This window comes from Fundulus heteroclitus, chromosome 1, assembly GCF_011125445.2.
Source record: "Fundulus heteroclitus isolate FHET01 chromosome 1, MU-UCD_Fhet_4.1, whole genome shotgun sequence".
Classification (NCBI taxonomy): Eukaryota; Metazoa; Chordata; class Actinopteri; order Cyprinodontiformes; family Fundulidae; genus Fundulus; species Fundulus heteroclitus.
In genome coordinates, this window is record NC_046361.1 from 28,537,126 (window position 1) to 28,563,122 (window position 25,997).

At 43.4% G+C, this 25,997-nt stretch overlaps 1 protein-coding gene across 3 annotated transcripts in view; it reads left to right on the forward strand.

Moving 5' to 3' along the window:
* Positions 1–25,997, forward strand: part of LOC105928590 (nuclear receptor coactivator 3) — an 83,816-nt gene that overhangs the window by 49,411 nt on the left and 8,408 nt on the right. For 2 of the 3 annotated variants that reach the window (XM_036139729.1, XM_021318200.2), the window contains 11 exons: positions 8,972–9,079; positions 11,321–11,481; positions 14,047–14,147; positions 14,233–14,407; positions 18,543–18,725; positions 20,115–20,201; positions 20,317–20,457; positions 22,003–22,150; positions 22,747–23,246; positions 24,598–25,664; positions 25,767–25,899. In XM_036139729.1, the coding sequence (XP_035995622.1) occupies positions 8,991–9,079; positions 11,321–11,481; positions 14,047–14,147; positions 14,233–14,407; positions 18,543–18,725; positions 20,115–20,201; positions 20,317–20,457; positions 22,003–22,150; positions 22,747–23,246; positions 24,598–25,664; positions 25,767–25,899 (2,785 nt within the window). In that variant the 5' untranslated portion in view covers positions 8,972–8,990. Of the gene's footprint in view, positions 1–8,797; positions 9,080–11,320; positions 11,482–14,046; positions 14,148–14,232; positions 14,408–18,542; positions 18,726–20,114; positions 20,202–20,316; positions 20,458–22,002; positions 22,151–22,746; positions 23,247–24,597; positions 25,665–25,766; positions 25,900–25,997 lie in introns of those variants that run through there. The other variant, XM_036139726.1, reaches the window with a different exon arrangement.

Here is a 25,997-nt window from a genome sequence, read left to right on the forward strand (position 1 = left end):
AAGATACTTAAACTCCTCCGCTAGGGGCAGCACATCCTCCGCAAGTTGCGACCAAATTATAATAGCTGTAAAGGACATTTTAGAAGTATTTACTTTATGCAGAAGACATGAAGCACCATGATTTAATGCCTTTAAAGAATTTAAATCTAAGCCCTTTAGACTCTGGAAGCTGTTAGTCATACTCCTCACTGTTGACAAGATAAACTTGGCTCCTCGTTCAGCCTTCCTTGTCGAAGTTCCAGTTATTGTAAACTTTTCAAGTATCGGTCTGACTATATATGGGTGAGTTAAGGTGAGTAGCTGTTTTTCTTTCTGTCATTGTCTGTCTCGTGAAGATAAACACAGACCCGAAGTGTCTAGACTCTCTGATCAACTGGAAAAGCAAAGTATAACTTTTAGTTATTTAGTTTGTAAAACGTTTCCCTGACTCCACTGCTCTGTGATTCATAGGTCCTTGTGTACAGTGCTTTTGAAAAGAATTGATCCCCTCACAGATTTCTTCTTTTTTTGCTTTTTTTTGTCGCTCCTAAATGTTTCAGATCACCAACCAAATTTTACAAAGGGAGTGGGCAATATTTGCAGCTTCCTTGCAGTATTATTTTTTTTGTCAACCATGACTGCATTTCAGTGGAGTCAAAGCTACACAAACACAAGTACTGGCCTTTAAAACATACACATTTTGAAATAGACTTCTTTCAGACATTCATTACATAAAGAAGTAGGATTTTTAATCACTACACTTCTCACAGCAACTGCATTTTATCATATTTTTAGTTTAGTGATGCACTCATGCAAGCAACAGCAGAGAAATTAGTAAAAGTAATCAGTTTTGGGAGTTTATCAATTTATCAATTTCACGATACATTTTCACAGAAATGAGAAACAATACGATACAGCCTGTCCCTACTTTGAAATCCTGCAAAGATTATGTTGATAAATAAAAGTAGTTTAGAAATTATGATATTTTTTTATTAGGAAAAGACTAAACCATCCAGACCCAGTGTGGCAAAAAGTATCTACACCCACAAGAAACCATGATTTACCGTTTTTTCCAACCAGTCAATCAGTCTTTTGTTAGAGAACATTTTTCTTACACAACAGGTGTGATACAATGTGCTTTGCATGAGATGAAAGTAGAATGCAATGAAAATAGACAAATAAAACAGAAATAATGAGCTAAAGAATGTTAATTTTGGTGAAGGAAAGGAACTAAAAATGTTAACACTGGGCTCTTTAGATACATTTTCTACCAACATCCAGGCCCAATTATTCCCAGCCTTGTATAATCAAGAAATAACTTAGCAGGAACCTGTCTAACAACATTAAGTAGACTAAAGAACTTAAAAGCAACGTATTGCTCCTTACTTATTCAGGGATCACCACAGTATGTCATTCCAACTTGCACGTAGACTTAGCTAAATTTTTACATCACATGCCCTTCCTGACGCAACAGGGATACAAACAGGGTACACCATAGCAAAGATGCTAACTTAGGCTGCTACATCGTAGTGGCTCCGATCTGAAGAAGTTTAAGAACAAATGAGAAACAAAGTTATTGACATTTTTAAGTCTGAAAATAGCTACAGAGGTATTTCTAAGGCTTTGGGAATGAGAGCCATTATCTAGATCTGAAGAAAACATATAGCGCTTTACCTAGTGTGACGACCCCAAAGCGCTTCGCACTACAGTCATTGACTAATTCACGCACACATTCACACCCTGACGGTGGTGAGCTACGTTTATAGCCACAGCATATTTCCAACAACAAAAATAAAACATCTCAATCTCCAAGATTTTTTGGAGAAAAACTGAGCAATGATGAGACAAAAGTAGAACTTTGTAGGAGTCGTGTGTCTCTTACATCTGGCATAAAACTACTACAACATCTCAGAAAAGAAAATATATCAATATGGTGGTGTTAATATGATGGTCTGGAGCTGCTCTGCTGCTTCATGGTCTTAAAGGCTGACCATAACTGAAGACCTGCGAAGCTCTCTACCAAAAAGTCTTGTAGAAGAGAATGTCGAGCCATCAGTTTGTGACATTAAGCTGAAACACACCTGATTTATGTAGCAGGACAAGGATCCAATGCACACCAGCAGATTTGATAATAATTAAAACTTTTATAGTGGCCAAATTAAATTCTGGACGTTTTTACTGGATTAAAACGATTCAGCCAAGAACAGTGGTCCAAGATTCCTCTGGAGTGATGAAAAAGACTCATTGCCAGTTTTGCAAACTCTGTATGTTGCCGCCAAGGGTTTAGGGGTCAATTACTTTTTCACATAAAGGGGCGAGGCTGGCTTTACAGCTTTTCCCCCTTGATAAATTAAATCTGTTTTTATTTACCCCAGTTATCTTTGTCTAATGGTAGCATTTGTTTGATGATCTGAAACATTTAAATGTAACAAAAAAAGCAAAAATGTAAGAAATTTGTAAGAAGGTGAATACTTTTTTACAGCGCTGTAGGCACTAAATAGGAAAAGTTTTTTGAACATTTGAAATTAACAGGATTTCTGTTGATAGTGAAGTAAATAGTGTGTTTCCCCGACATCAAAAAAGTCTTGATCAAGTCATAATCAGAAAGACAGGAAATAGATGTTTCTTAAACTTATTTTATTGACCCTCAGTTATTTGTTGTCATTTTCATAAAAATACCAACTTTAAGTTCTAAGTAGGTTGTGTGGCACAGGAAAACCTTCATTTTGAGGGGAAATTATATAAAAATGTCTCTTTGGATCATAAAGGTTGCACAATTCCAGCCCAAACGATGTTTTTTTTTTTTTTTTTTTATCAAAGCACTTCAATAGAAATTGTGCAGTTTTCTTACTTTTAGTGTGCAATACACCAAATAAATAGTTTAGAGTACATTTTTGATCTATGAGGTGATCCTTGTCTTACATTTTAACCTCAAACCTGGAAATTAATAAAATAAAGTTTCATCTGGACTATTGGGGGTCACTGATGGTCTCAGACCCTTTGGCAGAATTTAACAGCTTACCGTAGTGATGACTCAGCACCGTTGAACCAAGTGATTCTCCTGACGAGCTTGTCTAATGACCCAGAAAACACACGGATCACAGTGGAGGGCAGCGACCCCGTGAAATCATTCAGGTCAAGATCCGGGTTGAGAGTCAGGTCCGCAAGGTTCAAAGCCATTAAACGGCAAAGATGTACATCACCCGTTATTTTAATCTGGGAGCTGCACTGATGCACCATTTCTTCCGTTTATTAACTTTATAAAATATAGAACTGAAACATGCAGGAAGGTCTCCATTCATCCTCATCTCTGCAATGGGCTCCCTAAATAAGATACGATTAGAATTCCTTTGATATCCTGCAATGGGGAAATGCGAGTGTGACAGTGGCAAACACACAGACTGTTACACACAATTATTAATAATAAATAAAATAAGAAAAAAGAGCAAACTAGACTAGTCTAATCTAAAATTGGCTCTAAAGAAACACAGAGAGTAGAAAATAAAGTAAATACCAGAGTAAATAAATGTGGTACAGTGGGGGAAACAAATTTAACAGTGGAAAAGCCTATTTACATAACACACAGCGATACGGTATCTATGCAACGTGCATGATAGTGCAGCAGCATCCTGAAGTAGCTAAGGCTTGTGCAAGTTATCATAGCATCTGGGCACGGTGTAAACGATCAATGATCGGTGCAGAAACTGTGCCACGATTAGCATGATGTAAACGGTTATTGAGTCTGTTGTGAGTAGCAGAGATTGCATTAAATTCTGACTGCAGCTGCGAGAAACAACCTGTGGAAACACTCCTTAGAGCATCTGGGATGCAGCGGTCTGTCACTGAAAGAGCTCTCCGGCTCTGCAACAGCTCCATGCATGGGGTGGGAGACATTGTCCATCAGTGATGTGATTTTTCCTTACAGTCCTTCTGTCTCCCACCACCTGCACTGGGTCCAGGGGACATCCCTGGACAGAGCTGGCTCTCCTAATGACCTTATCCAGCCGGGTTCTCTCAGCTACAGATCAGCTGCTGCTCCAACAACAACACACCATGAAAGATGGCTGATGCAACCACAGAGTTAAAGGTCTGCAGGAGCGCCCTCTGTACTCCAAAAGACCTCAGTATCCTCAGGAGGTAGAGTCTGCCCTGACCTTCCTTGCAAAGAGCTCATCAGTGTTGTGACTCCAGTCCAGTTTATTGTTCAGGTGAACACCCAGGTACTTATAAAAGTCCACTATCTCCACATCAGTTCCCTGGATGTTCACTTTTGTCTGTGAGGTCGGTCTGCGTCTTTTGTTTTTGCTGCATTTAACATGAGGTGGTTCTCCTGGCACCGGCCTACAAAGCTCTATCCACTGTCTGTACTCTGACTTGTCCTTCTCTGTGATGAGACCGACTCTGGCAGAGTCACCAGAGATTTTCCGGAGGTGTCAGCCTGGTGAGCTGATGGGGAAATCTGCAGTGTAGAGGGTAAACAGAAATGGTGCCAGCACAGTTCCCTGCGGTGCTCCTGAAGATAGCTGAAAAGGTTAAAAGCAAACCAAATGCTCATCTTTGATGTAGCATTTAAACACAGAAAATTTGCACTTTTTGTTCTTGTTCAACTTTTAATTCAGTGTTTAGCTTTTACGTTGAGTTCATAATATTGCTGATAATTTTGTTGTATGTTTTTAATACACCATCATATTTGGACTATTGAATCTGGTTTCCATGAGTTCCATCATTTTAGGATTTCTAGTATATTTGCTGAAGCTGATGCACCGGCATCATTTGATTACCGACATTGCAATTAAACCTCTAAACTTCCAATTCTTACCCATCTAACTGACTTGTTTCTCCCTTCTTTTTGGTCTCAATCCTCACCGAGGTCTTGTTCCCTTTTGTTTTGTTTTTTTTTTTGGTTTGTTTTTTTGTTACTCATCTAATGTCTTGCTGGGTGTTTTCTAAGCATTTTACCTCAGAAGGCTCACGCGTTTCCCTTATGTCATCTAATGCTCTCGAGAGGAAGAGATATATTCCTGAAAGCAGGAGGTTTATAAGCAGGATTACGCTCGAACAGAGCCAGTTTATGCAGAAGTTTGCTCAGCCCCATCAGAAAGCAACACCACGCCCAAGAAGGGACCCGTTTGGATTTTCTGTGACACAAATTTTCCATGCTGATGTTGGAAATTTCCTGAGGACATGGACGGGGGGTTTCTGAAGTCACCCAACCATCTGAGGAAAACTTGGCATTAAGCAAAGTTTCCTCAACTCCTCTTTTGCGCTTATCCCAGCATGGCACCACATATGTAGAGGGGTGTAAAATCAGCCAGAGCATTTCAGTCTCACATGCATTTTGGAGTTTTCACATTATTGCTGATTCTGCAATTCAGACAGCTTAAACGCTGCTAGTATCGCTAATGTATTCATACCTCTTGAGCGTTTTCCCATTTTGTCACATTACAACCGTAACCTTTTAGGGATTTTATGTGATAGACAAACACAAAGTATGACACAACTGCAAAGTAGAAGGAAAATTATACATGCTCTTCAAAATAGTTTACAGTCAAAAATCTGAAATTTGGATATATTTCAGATTTTAGTTACAAACCTGTGACCATGATGAACTGTAAGGGGCAATTCAGGCTTATTTAAGATACTCACAGAGCGAAGGCATCATAGGATTTCCCAGTGTCTGTCTGATCTTATAGATCTTATAAATACATTGATCAGTAGGATCTGCTGCAGATAATAACATGTTTAGGATGGTGCTGCTTTGTTTCTATTTCCAGGACTGAAGAGATTTGAAAAGCCTGCATGGAGATCGCAACACACAATTTCTCCTCAGACATGGAGAAAATCCCACACTTATCTTACACCCACTGCTCAGGTGGATGCTGTGAGCTGTAAGCAATGCCCATCAACTTGCAGTACAGCATGGTTGGCATGTGCTTCCATGTTTATCGTGGTACGACAATCAGAATCAGAATATTTTGTTTGTCATTGCGGCGAAATTTCTCTTTTGGCTACTCCGGTTCATATTACACATAATGAAGACAAAAAAAACCCTGACAAACAAACATGCAATGAACAAGGGTTCGTTGGATTGCAGTCTCCCGTCAGGGGGCGATTGCCCTCACAGCTCTTGGGAAGAAGCTGTTTCTAAGCTTATTTGTTTTGGCTTTGAGGCTTCTGAAGCGTTTACCTGATGGAAGAGGGACAAACAGCGCATTGTAATCTGACAGGGGATAGAGAAGCAGCCAAGAGGTGCATGGTAAAACTGGAGGAGCTGCAGAGATGAAGAGGGAGCGGGGATTTGTCAACAGGAGACCTATGCGAGAAATCTGGCCTTTTGTTGAAGAGTGGCAAGAAGGAAGTCGTTTTTGAAAGGAAACCAAAAGAACTACTTCATGCAATTTGCCACAAACCAAGAAGGGGACACAGCAATCAAAGGTGCTCTGGTTAGATGAGACCCCAATGTAAGTCTTAGGCCCCCTTCACACCGGGAACTACTGCAACGTATCGTCGCAGAGAAGCTGTTCAGAGTTGACGGGGTTTCTGGGTGGTGCTAATTAGCACCGGATGGGCACAAACGTCAGTCCCTACATACTTATAGCTGGTAGTCACATACCATGAATGACTGTAATTGCAGCAAAAAAAGGTGGTTCTACACAGTATCCACTCAAAGGGATTGAATTCAATTACACTCCACTCATTTGGTCACTGACACAAAATCCCAGTGAAACACATTAAAGTTGGTGGGTGGAACGTGACAAGAAGCGGAAGAGGAATTAATACGTTTCCAAGGGCGCCGTGTTTTTGTTCACGTTTCACGGCAGAGAAACTTGATTAGCGTTTCAACATTTAAAAAAACGCGCCCTCCCTTTCCGTGTAAATCTGACTGTATTTAATAATCACTTCCTAGTAGGGCCAAAACTTAAGTCTTAAAAAAACTGGCTTCCTTTCTCCTCCTTCCACCCTATCCGCCCCCTCGGTTTTAAAATACCATCTTCATGCCCGTTCCTATTTTCCTCTTGCTGCCCTCAATTCTGCCATCATCCTCTCCTGTCCACGTCTAATGCTCCCCCCCCCCGCCCCCCCTTCACCGCCGCATTGTACCAAGCGCAGACCTCGCTGCACCCTCTGCCACCAGGCCCCAATGCCTGTAGCGTGTAATTGACTTTCTCCCCGTGCTGGAAAAAGCGGGCGGCCCGCGCCAGGCTGGAGGTGACCCATTTCCCTGGGGCATTCAGCAGCCTCCTAATCAACCATTCTCTGGGGCAGCCTCATTCACTCTGCAATTAGAGCGGCTCCCCCCCCTTTGAGAACTCCATCAATAGGCGGGCGGGCAGGCGTGCTTGATCGGCGCAAGAGCAAAGGCAGAGTTTTTTTACTCAAGCACTCCTGAGTTCTCGATCCTCCAACTTGCGTGACTCCCCCCTCCCCTCCCCACATTTGCTTCTCCTCGTCCTGAGCGGTGGCTTTATCTGATGAAGAGCAGCGGCAGAGTGGGAGGCGGGTAGACGGGCACGCAGGGAAGCAAAACCGAGGGGGTTAGGCAGAGGCAATGCAGGTAGGCAGACAAAGGCAGACAGACGGGTCTGATGGGAGGGACTCCTGGGAGAAATCTAAGCACATATCTGAAAGAAACACATAGAGGGGCAACATTTTTGGGAGGAGATGATGCACAAGCATTCGCTTTTATCACAGTGCAAGAGAATGCCTTGATTTATTTATTTATTTTTATTCTACAAGATGCATGAATGCATGGCAGGTGCCTGTTTGCCTGTCTTAACAAGACGGGTGTCTTTAGGATCTTGTTGCCAACAAGGAGAAACTCATTGACATGGCTTGGTGGACTCCTCAGATCTCCCGTGAAGGGAGTCTGAGATGATGCTGCACGATGATTAAATAACAGGCTGCCGTCTCTCCCCTGTTGCTGGCCTGATTTGCCATGCAGCGGAGGAGGCAGTGCTCTGGTCAGAGGATAACCATGTAATCAATGGAATGAAAAAGCTGCGCTGGCTGTGAAGGTTAAGAGGGGTACCGATGCGTTCAGCCTGCTCTGCTCTGCGCACCGCACGTGCGCCGCACTCCAGACAGTCTGGATGTAGCGCACCCCCTTCACCTGTTCCCCGTTCCCACCTGTCTTTCTTTGACAAGCCTTTATCTCTTTCTGTCCTGCTGCTCCTCCTCCTCTCGCTCTGATTATCCCTCCCCTACTTTTTTTTTTTTTCCCTCTCACTGGGTTTCTGCCCCACTCCTGCTCATGCACTTTGCTGTCTTTCCTCCCTCCTACCTTTTCCCCAGTGTCGGCTGCTGTCACTGTGGCAAAGCAAGTGACCAATCAGCAGTCACTTTCTCACACCGGCTGCACCCTCCCTCGCTGATATCTTTCATTCCTTCCCTCCGTTCCCCATCTCTTCCTCCGCCTCCTCTTTTTTTTTTTCATCCCATCTGCGTCTCTTCCCCACAACCTTTATCAGCTCACTTCCTGGAGACGAAGTATGAGGCATTATGGGAGGGATGGAGGGAGGGAGGGAGTGAGGGAGAGAGAGGGACGCCTGTCTGACGGGGTTAGTTGTGCTTATCATCAGAGACACTGCTAATCTGGCTCGTGTGTGTGTGTGTGGACTGAACTGATGAACTCCTGAATGCGCTGGTCCACACACACCAAACATAACCTCACATTCTCCACTCAGCAGAAGCAGCAGCAGCAGCAGGAGGAGGAGGATGCTGACGAGACATGTTTATGTTCGTCAGTCGCTGCCAGGAGAATATCATTTGCATGATATAAGCATATTTCACCCTTCTGTACGTACTGTTGCTGCTGCTTCATAGTACTTCCTCTGCTTTAGTTGACGAGTGCCCCCCAAGTCCCCCCTTCACAATTAACAGAACCTGTATACCACCACTTAAAACCACTAAAGGTGACTTTATAATCCAGGTCTGTGCTTTGATTGGTGGCGTGATGTGTGTTTCTGCTTCTTCTTCTTCTTCTTCCCCTCAGGGGCTGATATGTGCAAGCGATGAGCGGACTGGGGGAGAACTCCATGGAGCCTCTGAGCTCGGAAAACCGCAAACGCAAACTGTCCACTTGCGACACGCCCGGTCTGGGGTGAGTGCACGACGTCGGCACACGGGAGGGGGGGGGGTGCAAGAAAGTGGGCTAGTGGGTCAGTGGTTGCTTGAGCCTGGACCATGACGTTATTAGAGGGATTTATGCTGTAATGAGGAAAAAGCTTAAACCAATGGGAAGACTTCAATTGTAGGAAATGATGCTGGACTTAAAGATTTATCAATGGGCATACTGACGGTTTTTAAAAGGCGACGTTATTAACGTTGAGATGTTTCCAAAACACAAGATCTCCTCGTTCTTGCTTACTTATTTCTTGCTTACTTACTTCCCCTAGCAGTTTACTAAATACTATTACTTTTAATATTACTTAGTGATGTGCATTATACTCGATACTAGGGCTGGACGATGTTGGGAAAAAAAAAAAAGCCTGTTTCGAAAATTTTAATTATATTGATCAATATCAGTAATTATCAAAACATATCTTAAGTTCAGCTCTGGCCATTTTATGCTGTTGCTTAATGATGTATTCTTAGATGAAGAACACACAAACACTTTATTCAAACTCAACCCTTTATTCAACCAACTTTTTACCAAAACTGCAAGTTTTTAAAAAAAGAGAAAAGGACAGGTGCTCGCTGAACTCTTTAAAGGGGGCGGAGCTTGGTTCCTGTGTCTGCGTTTGTGATTGGTTGGGAGGATGTAATGACTGTAATATTAACCAACATGATATGCTAGAATGCAAAAGGAAGGAAAAACTGTTCTTCTCTTGAACTTTTCATTGACTCTTTATTTTCAATCACAGCACACGTCAATCGATCGATATATATTGTTTTTGAATTATCATCTGGCCCTAGAGGATATATACATACACTGAATTTATTCAGTGTATGTATATATCTTATTAGATATATACATACCTAATTGTATATATCTCAAACTTATTAGAAAGAATAAGTTCATTTCACTTTCTGACTTCTGATTTTAGGTCAAGTAGGATTACCAAAATTCTTTATTTATTTATTCCCTAATAATGACAAAAATACTCTTTTTCTATTCCTTCAAATCCAGAGCTTTTCATGAATCTCCTATGTATTTAACACAGCGGTCTCAAACTCCAGTCCTTCGAATGCAACAACTTTCTAGTGTCTCTGCGTCAGCATGCTCTTCTCCAACATTAACTTCTTAGCAGAGCTTGACTGCAAGCTAGAGATGTGGTTTATCCATTTGATTCAGGTGTCAGTCAGGACACATCTGATGTTTGCAGGACACCGGCCCTCGAGGTCAGGAGTTTGAGACCGCTGATTTAACAAAATGGCTTTTTAAGCAGTTTGGCTTGGGTTAAATGTTTTGGTTATCCTTCCACAGGCTTCTTCCAGCTTCTTTGCTGGGAGTTTAGCTCATTCCTTCTGACAGAACCAGAGTCGTACTGACAGGACTGATCTGCTAATGTGAGCAATTGATTAGATGTCTGAAAATCAAAACGTATCATGGAAAACCACAAAGGGGTTTTCCTGTAGCTCATGGTCAAATTTGTAATCCATTTACAAGATTGTTGCAAGGACTGTTGGAGTCAAGTTTAGCTTACAAAACAAAGCTACTAATCAGATGACCTGAAATGCAAATTGAGGCCCTGGCCAAGACCTCCCCATGTATGGGGGCCATGAATTTCCCATAAGAACATCTAAACTGGACTGATATATTTTAACAAAAAAAAAAAAAAGTCCAGATGGATAATTTTAGAAAGAATTTTAGAACGAGTAGTCCCTTCCGCCTCTATAACTTCCTCTCTGCATTTCTTTACACTGTTAGAAATATGTTTTAAATGCTGTGAGATAAAGAAACTCTGAATTGCTTTTGTACGGATCACTTGAAACAAGAGCGGCTCAGATTCAGTGGCACCATATGTTTACGTTTCCTATTTTTATTATGTTTACCTGCGTTTTTGACAACCGCATCAGCTTTCACACAATCATGCCTCAAAAACAGAACAGAAACATAAAGTTGCAAAAGAGGAACCAGATTACTAAGGACTGGCTGCCCAAACATCTTCTCCCTTAGTGAATATTTTAAAAATGGAAATAATCACATCAAAGACATGGCCTATTCGTAACTTAAAGCTTTTTTTTCAAAGCAGGGTACATTTCATTTTTCCAGCCATAGCGACTTTTCCATTCTGTCCTACTTGGAAGCGACCAGCAATTGCTTTCAGCGTTAGGAGGAGCGCTGAAAGCCTAGCGAAGTTTAGCTCGGCTCCAAGCCTAGGTAACCTGTCTTCCTCAGGTGTGAGAGAAAGCGTCGGGAGCAGGAGAGCAAATACATCGAGGAGCTGGCCGAGCTGATCTCGGCTAACCTCAGCGACATCGACAGCTTCAATGTCAAACCGGACAAGTGTGCCATCCTAAAAGAGACGGTGCGCCAGATACGGCAGATCAAGGAGCAAGGTGAGTGGACACCCGTGTCTGAAATCATAAAGGCCACTGAGGGCATGACGTGTGTGGGGGGGCTGACATTAGGGAGACAGCTAGGGGCCGCAGCACAAACACCCCCCTCCTCTGAGCCCAGGTGCAAGGACAAATTAGTCATTCATCCCCCTCAAATTTCACAGCTTTAACTGTTTCGGGTGGCATTCGTGTGTGTGTGCATGCATGATGGTGAACAGCTGTGATCAGACCTCGCCAGGGTCTACCTAATTGGATGTTTGCAGGTAGACACATGGCTCTTCATTCCTCAGACCGGCCAGATAATCACCTCTGCTACAGATGCCGTTCTTTCCGCTTCTAATCTGTTACGTTTCTCCTGCGTTCCGCGGTGACGTACTCAGCCTTGACGTATGCTATCGGGAATTTATGTGATTTACCAATAAAGTGGTGCATAATTGTGGCGGTAAGAAAGGAGCAAAGAAATTGTAGTGGCAAGTGGTAATAAAATTATACAAAAAAAGCCCCCTCCACTCTGATACCTCTAAATAAAATCCACTGCAAGCAGCTGCTTTAACAGGTCATCCATAGTTAGGTTACGTTACAATATCAAAGTGTTGTTTTTGTGTTTTGGAGCACTGCTCCACTGGAAAGAATGTGGCATGACTGCAGAGACTCCTCCCCCTTAAACTGACAGGATGTGCAAGGAGAACGTTAATTGGAGAAGGAGCCAAATGGCTGGAAATATGCAGCAAACCAAACAGCTATCAGTCATCCACTCCACAAATCTGGCCTTCATGAAAGAGTGAGAATAAGAAAAAAAAGGCTCGTTGAAGCTGTGAAACAAAAGGTATGAGGAGCCACTGCAAGCACAGGAAAGAAGATGCTCTGATACAAACATTGGCATGCAAGACGTCTCTGTGTGGAAAAGTACGATCCTGAACTCGCCGTGCCAACAGTGAAACACAGTGATGGCGGCATGGTGATATGGCCGTGCTTTTCTTCTTCGTAGTCTGAGTTGCTGGGAATAGGCACGGAGCGACATACAGGGCAATCCTGGGAGACAATCTGTAAGAAGGTGCAAAGAGAGTTCACCTTCCAGCAGGGCAGCGGCCCTAAACACACAGCCAGACCTACAATTAAATGGTTTAGAAAGTCGTAGACGTTTGTTCGCAGTTGCTCTACATGGTCTCTGAGTGGGCTGAAGCCGTTTTGCGATAAAGAACTGGTTAAACCTTCAGTTTCTAGATGTCTAATAGGCGCAATTCCTGAAAGACTTGCATCTGTAAATGCAACTTAAGGTCTGTAAAGTGCTGACTCGAGGGGGCTGAATACAAATGAGAAACATTAATGTCTCTTTGTGTTATTCTCGCTCATAAAATCCCGTAGGAAATAGACTGAAATAAGGGATTCAAATGTGAGAAAATGTGCACAGGTTCCAGGGGTATGAATACTTTTGAGCAACGCCTGTGCTTTGGCTCCTGGTTAAAAGCATGTGTAATATTTTCTGTTCTCTACTGGAGACCAGGCAGACAGCTCTGCTGCATTTTCTCCCTTTTTTTTTTTTTTTTTCTGTTGGGGCTCAGTCAGTCAGTGTCTTCAACCTCAACAGGAAGGGGAAGAGGCTACCGCCAGCCCTGACTGGCTGCTGACATGTTTCCATAGTTACAGGAAGTGATGACAGAAATGACACTGGCGTCGAGGCTCGTCTCTCCGCTCGATACCTGTTTGTGTCTCTTCCTCATGCTCTCCGCCGCTCTTCTGGCTCAGTCTTTCTTTCTCTCTTAACTCCGTCGGTCCGTCACTGGTGCCTTTTCCCCTGAAATCACGTCTCCATCGGGTTTAACTGTACAACGAGATTGGCAAAGAGCATTTATCTCCATGCTCTCTTCCTCTCTGCTCATCTTACTGAAGTTAACAATGCCTAGTTGTTTTGCGGTAATGTCCTTTTTTTTCCCCTCTTTGTGTGGGTATCTGTGCCTCTGGGGAGCTAATCAGACAGAATAATTCCTGTTGTTAAGCAGCCCCTGCCTCGCTCTCACTCCAAATCCCACATTTGCACAACAACCCAACCACCATTAGTTTTTCCCCAGCATCGCCCCGGACCTCTTTCTTTCTCCCCGTTTTTTTTTTTTTTTTTTGTCTTTATATATCCCCTCTGGATGCCCCTGCCTCCCCCCCACTTTCTCAGTCCCAGCTCCTCCATTAATTCAGGTGCCTCAGCTCCTGCCCCTGCACCATTACGGCTTCTTCCACAGCACCTCTAGCTCTCTCCCACTCCCTCTCTCTCTCAGATGATCCCTCACAGTCTGACACTGAATATAAAGCATGAGGACAGCAGCTACTTGCTCCACATGCTCCTCTGACGGGCTCCCTGCAGAAACCTGTCTCTGTCCGTCTCCCTCCTCACCTGTAGTTTTAACCCTCACCCACATCCCCCCCATTCTCCTAGCTCCAACATTAAAAACTTTGGAAGTACTGCCCCCTGCTGGTGCAGCTAGGTAGTAAAAGGCTGAAGTTTAAGCTTTTTGGGGAGTTTCTTTTTTTTTTTTTTTTTTTAAAGGCATTCCTCTTATTCCTTACCTATAGGGAAAGCTTCATCCAATGACGATGATGTCCAGAAATCAGACGTGTCTTCAACTGGTCAGGGGGTCATTGACAAGGACCACCTGGGGCCACTTCTGCTGCAGGTGAGTCCCGTGTTTGACGTTCCCCCACAGATCAGATGCGTTAATGTTTTTAATGCCGTTCGCTCTCCCGTCCCTACGCCGGCAGGCTCTGGATGGCTTCCTGTTCGTGGTGAACCGGGAGGGCAGCATCGTGTTTGTGTCTGACAACGTCACCCAGTACCTGCAGTACAAGCAGGAGGAGCTTATCAATACCAGCGTGTACAATATCCTGCATGAGGAGGACCGGGAGGACTTTCACAAGAACCTGCCCAGGACCAACAGTGAGCAAGCACACAAAACACACACACACGCACGAGCACAAAATGCGTGTTTAAATCTGAATGTGTGTGGTGTACCACAGGGTTATGTGCTCGGATGCAAATCATTTATTACATTGCAATGATTTGTGGTGAGAATTTACAGCAACTTAGTCAACCGTACATGGCTTGATATGAATAATTTCTTGCTAGATTTGATTAAAACTGAATTTGTGGTATTGGGGTGAAATAAAACAAAAATTAAGACAGTAATGGAAGGTGTTACATGAAATAGAAACACGTCTGTATTTTGTAGAAGCTAAATAATTAATAGTTTTAAAATTATCCTTTCATTTTGCACCATTCTTTGGTGTTACAATATTTAAGTTATATTGTGGAGGTTTTGGTAAACACTTACCAAAGTTCAGTACAAGCACTGCACAAAAACGAGGCGTAGGAATTATACACAATGTCAGGTATATGGAAAAGTTTAAAGAAGTTATGGATTTAAAACGATGAGCATCACTCGAGATTCAAAGCCAATTCAAGGAGATTATTTGTACAAGGTGCAGGAACTTATTTGGGTTTAATTCAAAGGGTGTCCAATACTTTATATAGCTTGTATATTTGCTGTCTTGGTTAGTGTTTTAAATGTTGTTTGAGTGTGTTGACGTGTATTTAGTTGAGTATATTGGTTAATTATATCATATTCATATGATATAATTAACCTGAGGCTTAACCTGAGGCTAATACCTCGTCCTAATGGGAGGTAGGATGTAAATCTGCTGAATACTAGTTACTCCTTTGCTGTTTTCCTCAACCAATGAATCCATACATCAAAATCTTCGCTTTCTACATTTCATTTTTGCTCAGAAGTTAAAAACCCGATGACATCTTTCAATGGAGCCAAACTTTCTGAACAAATGAATGCAAAAATTCACGCTTCTCAGCTCTCCTTTCTAATGAGGAGCTCCTGGGAAGCACGAGAGCTGTTCATACGCACACGCAGACACACCTGACAAAACATGCACACGTTACACGGATGCTCCCACCCACTCTTTGCTAATCAGGCAGAGCGTAGCGCAGCTGTCTGTCAAACTCAGTGGTCCGGACAGCGTAAAACAGACCCAGGCTCTATTCAGATCCCACCGCTACGACGTACGGCTGACTAACGCACCTCGGCGGTCCCCTACTGCCTAATTCAGCGTGTGTTGCAGTGTGATCTGCTCCTTAATTTTGTACTTGAGTAAATTCACTTATTTACACCCCCTCATTATTCTCCGTATTGACGTGTAAATGACAGTGATGCATTTTTTAGGGAGCAGCGTGAGCGTGTAAGCCCATAAGTGCGTGCACTATTTATAATGGCGATTAATTATGGATGTGTGAGTGCTCGGCTGAACCTGCTTCTCGATTAGCTCTGCAGCAACGTTCCTCAGCAGCAGTCGGCTCATCGACTTAGCCGCCTGCTTCCCTGTGTGCCCCGCCATTCATTCTCTCGCTTTTTTTTGCCTCTAACCATCCCCCTTTATGCACTTTCCTCTCACCGTCCCTGGTGCCTTTCTCAGCTCGCTCCTTCTCAGCCTCATCCATACTTAATATGGCTGCTTACTAAGATGAATATTGTGGCTATCCGTTTCTCAGGCTTCTTCCCTCTCTGCCGCCCCCCCCTCCTCTCTCTCTCCCTGTGTCTGCTCTTCCCTATCATTATCGTTTTTGCCCATGAATGAAATGCCTTCTCAGTGCACATTCCTGTGGGATGAACGCAGAACACACATACACACAAACTGCAATGCATATTGATGGCGAGATGTAGTTAGTCGTTGTGCTTTTGACACATTCAGCGACGTGAAGTTCAAAGAGTGTTTGTTCATTCCAAGTACTCATCTTTTTTTGCTTTATTGTTGATTCAATTGAGTTTTCAATTCAGTTCAGTTTTATTTACGTAGCGCCAATTCACAACACACGTCATCTCATGGCATTTTACAAAGTCAAATTCAATCAAATCAGACAGTTGGTCAAAAAGTTTCCTATCAAAGGGAACCCAGTAGATTGCATCAAGTCTCTCCAAGCAGCATTCACTCCTCCTGGAGAAGCGTAGAGCCACTGGGAGAGTCGTCTGCATTGTTGATGGCTTTGCAGCAATCCCTCATACTGAGCATGCATGAAGCGATGGTGGAGAGCAAAAACTCCCCATTAACAGGAAGAAAACCTCCAGCAGAACCAGGCTCAGTGTGAACTGTGTGAATATCAGACAAATATATCCTGAGTAAAACCAAAACACAGTTTTTATATCATGATTTAAGAAGTCTGGCCCAATGTAAACCAACTTCATAACTGCTTGGGCCAACTCTGGAAGCAGTAACTACTAAAAAGTGTTTGCAGTAACTTTTGGCGGGTCTTTCACATCGCTATAGAGAAATGTTTGCTCACGTTTCTTTGCAGAATGGATTTAATTCAATTAATTCAATTACTTTTTTTAACTTAAGCGGTCTGAATAAAGTCATGCCACAAGTTTGAACTTTGACTTGACCACTCCAAAACCTACATTTTCTTGGGGGGTTGAGCTATTCAGGGCTGTACCTAATGGTGTGCTTTGGATAATTGTTCTACTGCATAGCCCAAGTACGACACTTGGGCAAAAAGTCACAACCTGATGGCCGGGAATTCTGCTTCAAGCTTCTTTTGTAGTTAAAGGAATCCATGGCTCCTGAAGCAGTAAACCATGACACTGCCACCACTGTAGTTTTTCTGGGGGTATGTTGTGCATTTTCTGAAATGCTGCAATTATTTTACACATGACTCACAATGTAGCACTATTGTACCGTCAGACATCACATAGTCTTGGTGATTATCATGATGGTTTTTGGCAAATGTGAGATAGGCTTTTTTTGACATCGGGTTTTTACCTTGAAGCTCTCCCATGGATGCCATATTTGCCCAGTCTCTATTTATTTGTAAAATCTGGCCCCTCTGTATGGGTCATTGATGCACTCTTTGTGTAATTTTGATTGAATTGAGTCATTTTGGTAAATTGCCCTCTCCTAGGAAGCTTCACCACAGTTTATCTATTTTTTCCCATTTGTGGATAATGGGTCTCGCTCTGGTTTGCTGGAAACAATTTTTCACCTGTTCTTGAGGTTCTTCAGATCAAGGCATGTTTTGTTGCTTTTTAAGATCTTTTCGCCCACTTCATGTTGTCAGGCAGGTTGTATTTCGGCAATTTCTTAATTCTGCAGGTCTGGCAATTAGAAAGGCAGTACATGTCTTTCTTTGGCTTTGTAGTGTGAATAATCATGTATATCAAATTATTGATGGACGCCATAAATCAATATATAATCATGATCTCCACATCAATCTGAAGGATGAATTCTTTAACTTTGCACTGAGCAATCTTTGTCACGTGAAAAAAAAGAAATGCGGGGAGATTTTTTGTATTTCTCACAGTTCCAAATTTTATCTTAAATCACAACTTGAAGGCCACCTGTGTGGAATCAGAGGTAATTCTGGTGTTTGTGTGCAATACACCGTTGAGTAGTTGAGTAATTTGCGGCGCTTCTGTTTTGTAAACGGTCACACAAGGCCTCCTCGTTGTCTCGCACTCAAATCTCTTACTCTCCCGCTCTCATCCTCTGCACCTGCCAAACAGAAACCTTTTGCCTACTCAAGTCCCCGATAAGGCTGCAGACAGACCTTAAAGGACATTTGGCTGTCTCTCTCTGAAGTTTGCCTCCTCCAGTCCTTCTCTCTGTGAAGGTGACCCCATCCAAAAGCATCTGTGTGTGCGCGCGGTTGTGTGGCGTGTTGAGTAGTCAGGGCCTAAATGAGGATAGATGGTTGAGTGTCCCTGGCCTCGGCCCGCTGCAGAGTCACCGAGAGGGAGAAATATTGGAAATCGACGACTTGGCTACATTAATCCCATGGTCCATTTAGCCAGCGTGAGAGGCTTTAGCTTCTCAGTTTTAGAGACACAACGCTTGTTTGCGGTGGTGTTTGTTTGTTTTGCTCCGTTCGTGAGCTTGGGTGTGAGCCATTGGTGAGATTTAATTAAAGGCAGTCGCATCGCAGCTTGAATGGTTTTCGGTCCCAGAAGCTTTTGTGTTTATTTTTTGCTTAACTCCCGAGTGTAACCTTCACTCGGTTTACTTTTCATTCACAGTAAATGGCGTTTCGTGGGGGAACGAGGCAGCCCGACAGAAGAGCCACACCTTCACTTGCCGGATGCTGGTCAAGTTTGGCCACGCCCACGGCCCAATGGAGGAGGGGCCAGGAGGACCGCGCTACGAGACCATGCAGTGTTTTGCTCTTACTCAGCCCAAGGCCATGATTGAAGAGGGAGAAGGTAGGTGGAGGGGCCAGTGCTGTACAGGGAGGGGCCCTTGCAACCAAAAATGTGTTCCTGCATGTGGGTAACATCGTATTCCCTTTTAACAACCGTCTTTAACCGCAGTCTGGATTCTGTGTGACAGACCAACACAAATTAGTTCACAATTTTCAACTTTTATTTGTAAATAAGGTCAGAAAGGTGCGGATATGGAATTGTGCATAGCCAATTTCCCTCTTGTAAGCTAAGACTAAATCCTTTGCAACCATTTACCTTCAAACGAGAACTATTAGTCATTCGTTCCAAAAAAATTTGGCTTTTCTAAACGAGTGACAGGAAGAACATCAAAACAAGTCCAATTTTCAGATTGTCACAAGTCATGTAGGAGAAACGGCAACGACGTGGAAGAAGGCACGCTGGTGAAATTAGTTACTTTGTTAATTAGTTAATTCTGTCTGGTGGAAAACTAACACTGCATATCACTCTGAACACACATACCCACAGTGAAGCACAATGGTGGCAGCATCATGCTGTGGGGAGTGGGACAGAGAAACAGGTCAGATTCGCTGGTGGATGGAGCAAAATGCAGGACAGTCCTGGAAGATTATCTTTTAGAGTCTATAGAGGACTGAAGGTTCACATCTTAGCTACAACCAGAGCTAAAGCAAAACAGTTTACATTAAACTGCATTCATGTACTACAATAGCCCAGTCATGTCAAAATCAGTTTCCATCCAGTCTAACTTAGCCTAACTTAAACTATTGTGCAAAGAAGAATGGCACAAAATTTCAGTCTCTAGGTTTTCAAAGCTGTCAGTTATGCTACATTTATCATATTTGTTATTTGTAGAAAATAAAATGATTAAAATCTCTCCCCATTGTGATTTACAATTATCAACAAAGTTGTGTTGCTCTGTCACATCAGATCTAATTGAAATACAAACACTTTGTGGTTGTGGCTAAATGTAAAAAGTATATTTTTAAGGCACCCACACACTAACTTTTATTTGCTTGCTGGTAACCTCTTTTAGACATATAAAGACTAATTACTATTTTACCTAACATTTCCAAGATGCCTTTCTTTGCATTTTCCCCAACAAAACGTAATGTAAGCACTGTGCTGATGTCTTATTTACCAGCCAAATACACTATAAAAGCAATAAAGACGTTTAGTTTTAACGTGATGTTTTTATCCTTGTTTTACATTCAAACATTGCAAAATTTGGCACAAAATGAGATCTGAAGTCTGAATAGAAACCCTTTCTGATGAAAATTAGATTAAATCAGTGATTAACACTCAAAGGTGAATAGAATGGAGGGAAAAAAAACTTTCTTGGCATGTTGGCATGAAAAAACCTCTTCCAGCATTTGTCAATTAAACTTGACTCTACAATCCTGTCCACCGCAGACCTTCAATCATGTATGATCTGCGTGGCCCGTCGGGTCACAGCCATGGAGAGGACCGAGAGTTTCAACACCCGACACGAGCTGTCAGGTAAGGAGCTGGACTCTGATTGAACGCGGCATCTAAAAACGTGCAATGTGGATGAGCCACGAGTGGGTGTGAGCCATCCTTCCTGTGTCTGCCAATGTCCGCCATGTCCCTGCAGGTAAGCTGATCCAGATCGACCAGAGCTCTCTGCGGGCGTCCATGCGTCCGGGCTGGGAGGATCTGTTGAGGCGCTGCATTCAGATGTTCCTTCAGCACAGCGACGGGCAGCCCTGGTCGCACAAGCGCCATTACCATGAGGGTGGGTTCAGGCCTGAAAACTCACACGACTGATGTCAACAGCTAGAGTGCTTTATATTTTATCAGTCAGGCTCAGTAAGAAAACTGGAAGTACAAGCGAAGAGATAAATAAGTGGTGGAATACCTGCGCAGTCTGTTGTGCACTAAGCATTGCTTACAAAGCTTTATTGATAGCTAGGATTTTTCATTAATGTTTGAAGTTCTGTCTCAGAGCTATGGTTATGCCTCCTGTCTTAACAGATAAAATTGTTGATTGTCAATGAGAGCTGCAGTGTAAAAAAAAATAAAGGCACCGTATATGCATGAGAATTAAGATATTAATCTTTTAAATGAGAACATCTGAGGGCTGCGATATTAATACAGACTTGTTGAGTCAGTTCTTCTTTTAAAAAAAGACCTGCAGGTGAAACCCATAGTCTCCCATTGTTTTATAAAGAATTCTGCATTTAACCTTAACAGCAGTGAGCAGTTTGCATCCAGACAAATTATGCATTAAAAAATACTTTTTACCAAGTAGATGAAGCCAGGCCTGCAGTAAACAGTACAGGCATAAGGATCAGTGAAGCTCAGCCACGTGATGGTTCAGCTGTTTGCTCTCTTGTACTGTAATGTAATGTTTGCCATCTATAATAGAGCCTAGAAATTGTGTTCAGGCCACCTGTCTGTAGTGCAAAAACAACACATTAATCAATGTGGTCGCCTACAAGATATTCTGGTGCAAAAACTGGCAGAAGAAATACTTACCACCCAGCTGGTTAACGCCTAAAGCATCACCTGACATCAGTCCACAACCATGTTTCAACTAAAACATGCCCATAGAGTTTCTGTATCAGATTTATATTGCTGTTTAGGATTTAAATAGGTTTCAATATTGACAGTTTTGGGGCCTGTTTGGGGCCAATAAACGACCTTCCTTCAGCTTCCTGAGAAACTACATTTCTTGTACTGACTAAATCTGGACTCGACTGTGCTGCTCTGCACACAGTTCCTTTAAAACCCCCTGTGTGATCTGTAAAATAAATCTTTGATCAAGAAATGGTAAAGTGGTGCTAAATCAGTGCATTCTAATACGACTAGTACAGGCCAGTGTGCTGCTACTTTTAGATGTGTCCGTGCATCAACACAGACAAAAGTAGATCATTACCTGCACTCTGACGTTTCCATTACTCTAACCTCTGTCTCATGTTGGGTTTGAAAATGTTTTCAAAGACCTAAAAGGTAAAACGGAGCAGCGTTACCGCATTGTGTTTAACCTTCCTGTTGTCTGCTGAAATCTCTGTTCTCTCTCACCCAGACACCATAGCTTCTCCTGTCTATACCTTCCTCTGCCTTAATGTTAAAACACCTCTCTGAAAATAGACAGCTGCAACTCTTCTTCTCACAGAAACAACTTTCAAACCAAAAAGTGTCGCAGCTGAGTGTTACCTGGTATCTCCTATGTGTGGTGTTTTAACTGATTAAAAAAAAAAACGAAACAGAAACATGGTTCTTTTTGACCAGATTTGTAAGCAATGAATAAAATTTGGGGGGAATTTTTCTTGTGCAGCTTTTCTCCAGGGTCACGCCGAGACGCCCCTGTATCGCTTCTCCCTGTCCGATGGCACCCCAGTCACAGCCCAGACCAAGAGCAAACTGTACCGGCACCCCATGAGCAACGAGCCGCAGGGTTTCATCTCAACTCACCTGCTACAGAGGTCAGAAACAGACAGAGCTACTAACTACTAAAGGGCTTCACACTAGGGCTACATTTTCCACAAGCTTTACCCCTGCTGAAGAAAAACATCCCTCACCATGATGCTACAATCACGACGGTCATAGTTGTGGTGTTTATTAAAATTGTTTTGTAAAAGTTTAATTTTGGTCACCTTCTTCCAACATATTTGCTATGTTCCCTGCATGGCCTCTGCAAACTAAAAAGAGGATTTCTTATCTCGTTCTTCTTGCTGCCTTTCTGTAAAGACCTGATTAGTAAATGGAATGACAGAAACTGGCCCAGTTTCAGATTCCCCCATCGGAGCTGTGGATCTCTGCAGATCCTCCAGACTTACAGTGTCTCCCCTACTAGTCTGGCCTGCTTATGTTTAAAACAATGTGTTGTTTTCACTCCACTTCACAATTAGACCATTTTGGTTGGTTACATAAAATCCCAAAACTATACATTAAAATTTGAGGGGATGCAACGAAATCTGAAAACGACTTACATTCCTCGGGGGTATTACATGAGACGGTGTTTTGGTGATTTTTGCATTTATTCATAGTTTTTGCTGTTTTCCTTTCCCTTTCCACATAGGGAACCCAACGGCTACCGCTCAGCGCCAGGCGGTAACATGATGTCCAACACCATGAGACAACAAGGCATGGGCGGTCCCAACATAAACCCCCAGATGAACGTGAACGCAGGCGGCGGGATGGGGATGGCAGGAATGGGCGGCATGAACCGGGGCTTCGGCATGAGCGAGCAGGCCCACATGGGCCACATGGGTCCGATGGGAGGCGGCTCCGTGTACGGAGGGAATGGCGGAGGAGGAAGTGGCGGAGGCCTGGGCAGCCGCATGATGCAGATGAATCAAATGAACCAGATGAGTCAGATGGGCCCAATGAATCACCCCGCCCCGGGCATGCAACAACACCCGCAGCAGCCCCCGTTTCAGAGCACCGGCGGCTTCGGACTCAGTGGGATGAACAGTCCATCGGTGAGCCCCAGAATGGGCGGTCCGCAGCAGGGACTGCTCATGTCCCCCCGGAACAGAGGAAGCCCAAAGATGGGGGCCAACCAGTTCTCACCTGGGGGTATGAGCTTTTGTTATGATTTTATTATTGATTACGTTTTCTATATCTTTATTTCAGACCGGGAACATAATAATCAGGCAGAACTGTAGTTTTATTTTCCCAAACTGTCCCTTCTCCACATTTGTAAGGATTTATACTTATGATAATTGATTGATGACATTGCTTTTTAAAATAGTGTTTAAATCTTAATATTTTATAATAATAATATAAAACTATACCATAACACCTCTAAGTGAAGCCCTTTTTCTTAATATCAGACTTTACTGGAAGCTTATTGAACCATAAATATTCTTCAAATACTTCAAAAGAATTTCAGAAGTTGCAGAATCCACCAAGTCCTGACATTTTAATCATTTAATTAAAACATAAAGTGTCCAGTTGTTGGTCAACTATGATTACAAAGGACAGTTTTTTATAGTCTCTTTTTAAAGCATGAAAATTTAATAATAGTTGGTTTTGGAAGTTATATAAGGAGGAAAATAAGCTCTCCCTAAATCTAATAATAAAAAATGATAGCATTAGCTATAAATTATATTTTTAGATCAGTGTGGTGAGATTTAGGCCTTTTTATTAAGCCACATTTTATATTTTAATATATTAGAATTATGAATAGTATTAGTCGTGGTAGTTCAATTCAATTCAATTTTATTTATATAGCGCCAAATCATGAAACATGTCATCTCAAGGCACTTTACAAAATCAAGTTCAATCATATTATACAGAGTTGGGTCAGATTATACAGATTGGTCAAAAATGTCCTATATAAGGAAACCAGTTAATTGCATCAAAGTCCCGACAAGCAGCATTCACTCCTGGAGAAGCGTAGAGCCACAGGGAGAGTCATCTGCATTGTAGATGGCTTTGCTGCAATCCCTCATACTGAGCAAGCATGAAGCGACAGTGGGAAGAAAAACTCCCCATTAACGGGAAGGAAAACCTCCGGCAGAACCGGGCTCAGTATGAACGGTCATCTGCCTCGACCAACTGGGGTTGTAGTTTGAATCTGAATAAAATGTAAAAATAGAAATAGGAATTTGATTTGCTTGCAGTAGTTAATACATGTCATTTCCACAACAATATATTTGTGTCTTCAGGAGCACAAATTTGACCGTTTAGAAGGTTACACATATAATTAATATTCAGAAGAAGCAACTTTCGTCCCGGCACTGAAACATGGGGGACTCCATATGCAACTTCCAGGCAACATGAATCTGTTTAGTTTCTTTTGATGCATTGCAATATATTTAAATAACATTTTAGCAAAAACAGTGCTACTCTACATATTTCACGGCAAGTGTTTTTTTTTGTTGTTTTTTTTGGCTGCACGATAACAAGCATCTCTCTGCTCCAGGAATGCATTCTCCTATGAGCGGCCTTGGCAGTGGAGGAGGAGGCGGGGGCAGCACCTGCAGCTTCTCCAGCAGCTCTCTTAATGCCCTGCAAGCTATCAGTGAAGGAGTGGGGAGCTCACTTCCCTCCACGCTTACATCCCCCTCACCGGCCCACAAACCAGACAGCTCTCCCAGCGTCCATTCCTCTTCCCAGTCCAGTCATCAGGCAAAACCAGGACAAGATTGCTCTAAAAGTCCGGCCGGCGGCTTAGGGCCCGGACCCGGTGACCATCACCTCCCAGTTCACCACCCCCACCATCAGCATCCCCAGGCTGAGAGCTCTGCAGAGCGACCGGACAGTCAGGCGGCCGCAGGAACTAAGGAGTGTGGAGAAGTGAGCAACGAGGCAGGGATGGCGAACGCTGACCCCCCTCGGAGGCTGCCAGACAGTAAGGGGCACAAGAAGTTGCTGCAGTTGCTGACTTCTCCAACCGAAGAGCTGGGGATCAGTGGAAGCGGACCTCCGGGGCCTCCTGGACCCCCTCCACCCAACAGCAGCGGCACTCCTGTGGGCTCGGACAGCAAGGAGGCCACCGGAGGGATGACCAGCCCCTCATCCACCGGGGTTACCTCCTCTTCCTCGGCTGGTGGCAGCTCGGGGCCGGCGGCCGGCCAAGGCGGCGCGTCGGCGTCCGCTCACTACACAGGGTCGCTGCAAGAGAAGCACAAGATCCTTCACAAGCTCCTACAGAACGGCAATACTCCGGACGAGGTTGCAAAGATTACCGCCGAGGCGACAGGAAAGGTGACGCTCGGAGGCCAGGAGGGCGGCGAGGGAGGAGCAGGAGGCCCAGGGGCCGGCTCGGGCCCTGGGTTAATCGCGGACCCCAAACAGGAGCAGCATAGCCCGAAGAAGGAGAAAACCCACGCCCTCCTCCACTACCTCCTCAACAAGGATGACTCCAAAGAACAAGTGGACGTGAAGCCCAAACTTGAAGATTTGGAGGGGAAGGGTCTTCCGGCAGCTGTCGGCGGACCCGCACTTGAACATGCCGAGAGCAAGATCAAGTCAGAACCTCCTGATGATGTAAGATAATATCTTTATTTCATGAGGCTTATGATCTCTGCCCTTTATTTATACCTACCGGTGTGTAACAAATGGCACATTTTTTCCATTTTCAATATTTAGTTACACAACCTGGAGTCTATTCTGGTTGATCTCCGGGGTTCAAGCTCTGACTTTTACCCTGATCAGACTGGAGGTGCCGGGGCGAACAACGCGGGAAACAAACCACAGGGTTGCCTTGATGACAGCCTGCAGGGTAAGCGGTTCAAGCACTAAATAACTATGAGAAATGACAGTTTCAAACAGGGCGGGTGTTGTAACATCACATGTGATGATATCAAAACAAAATGCCAC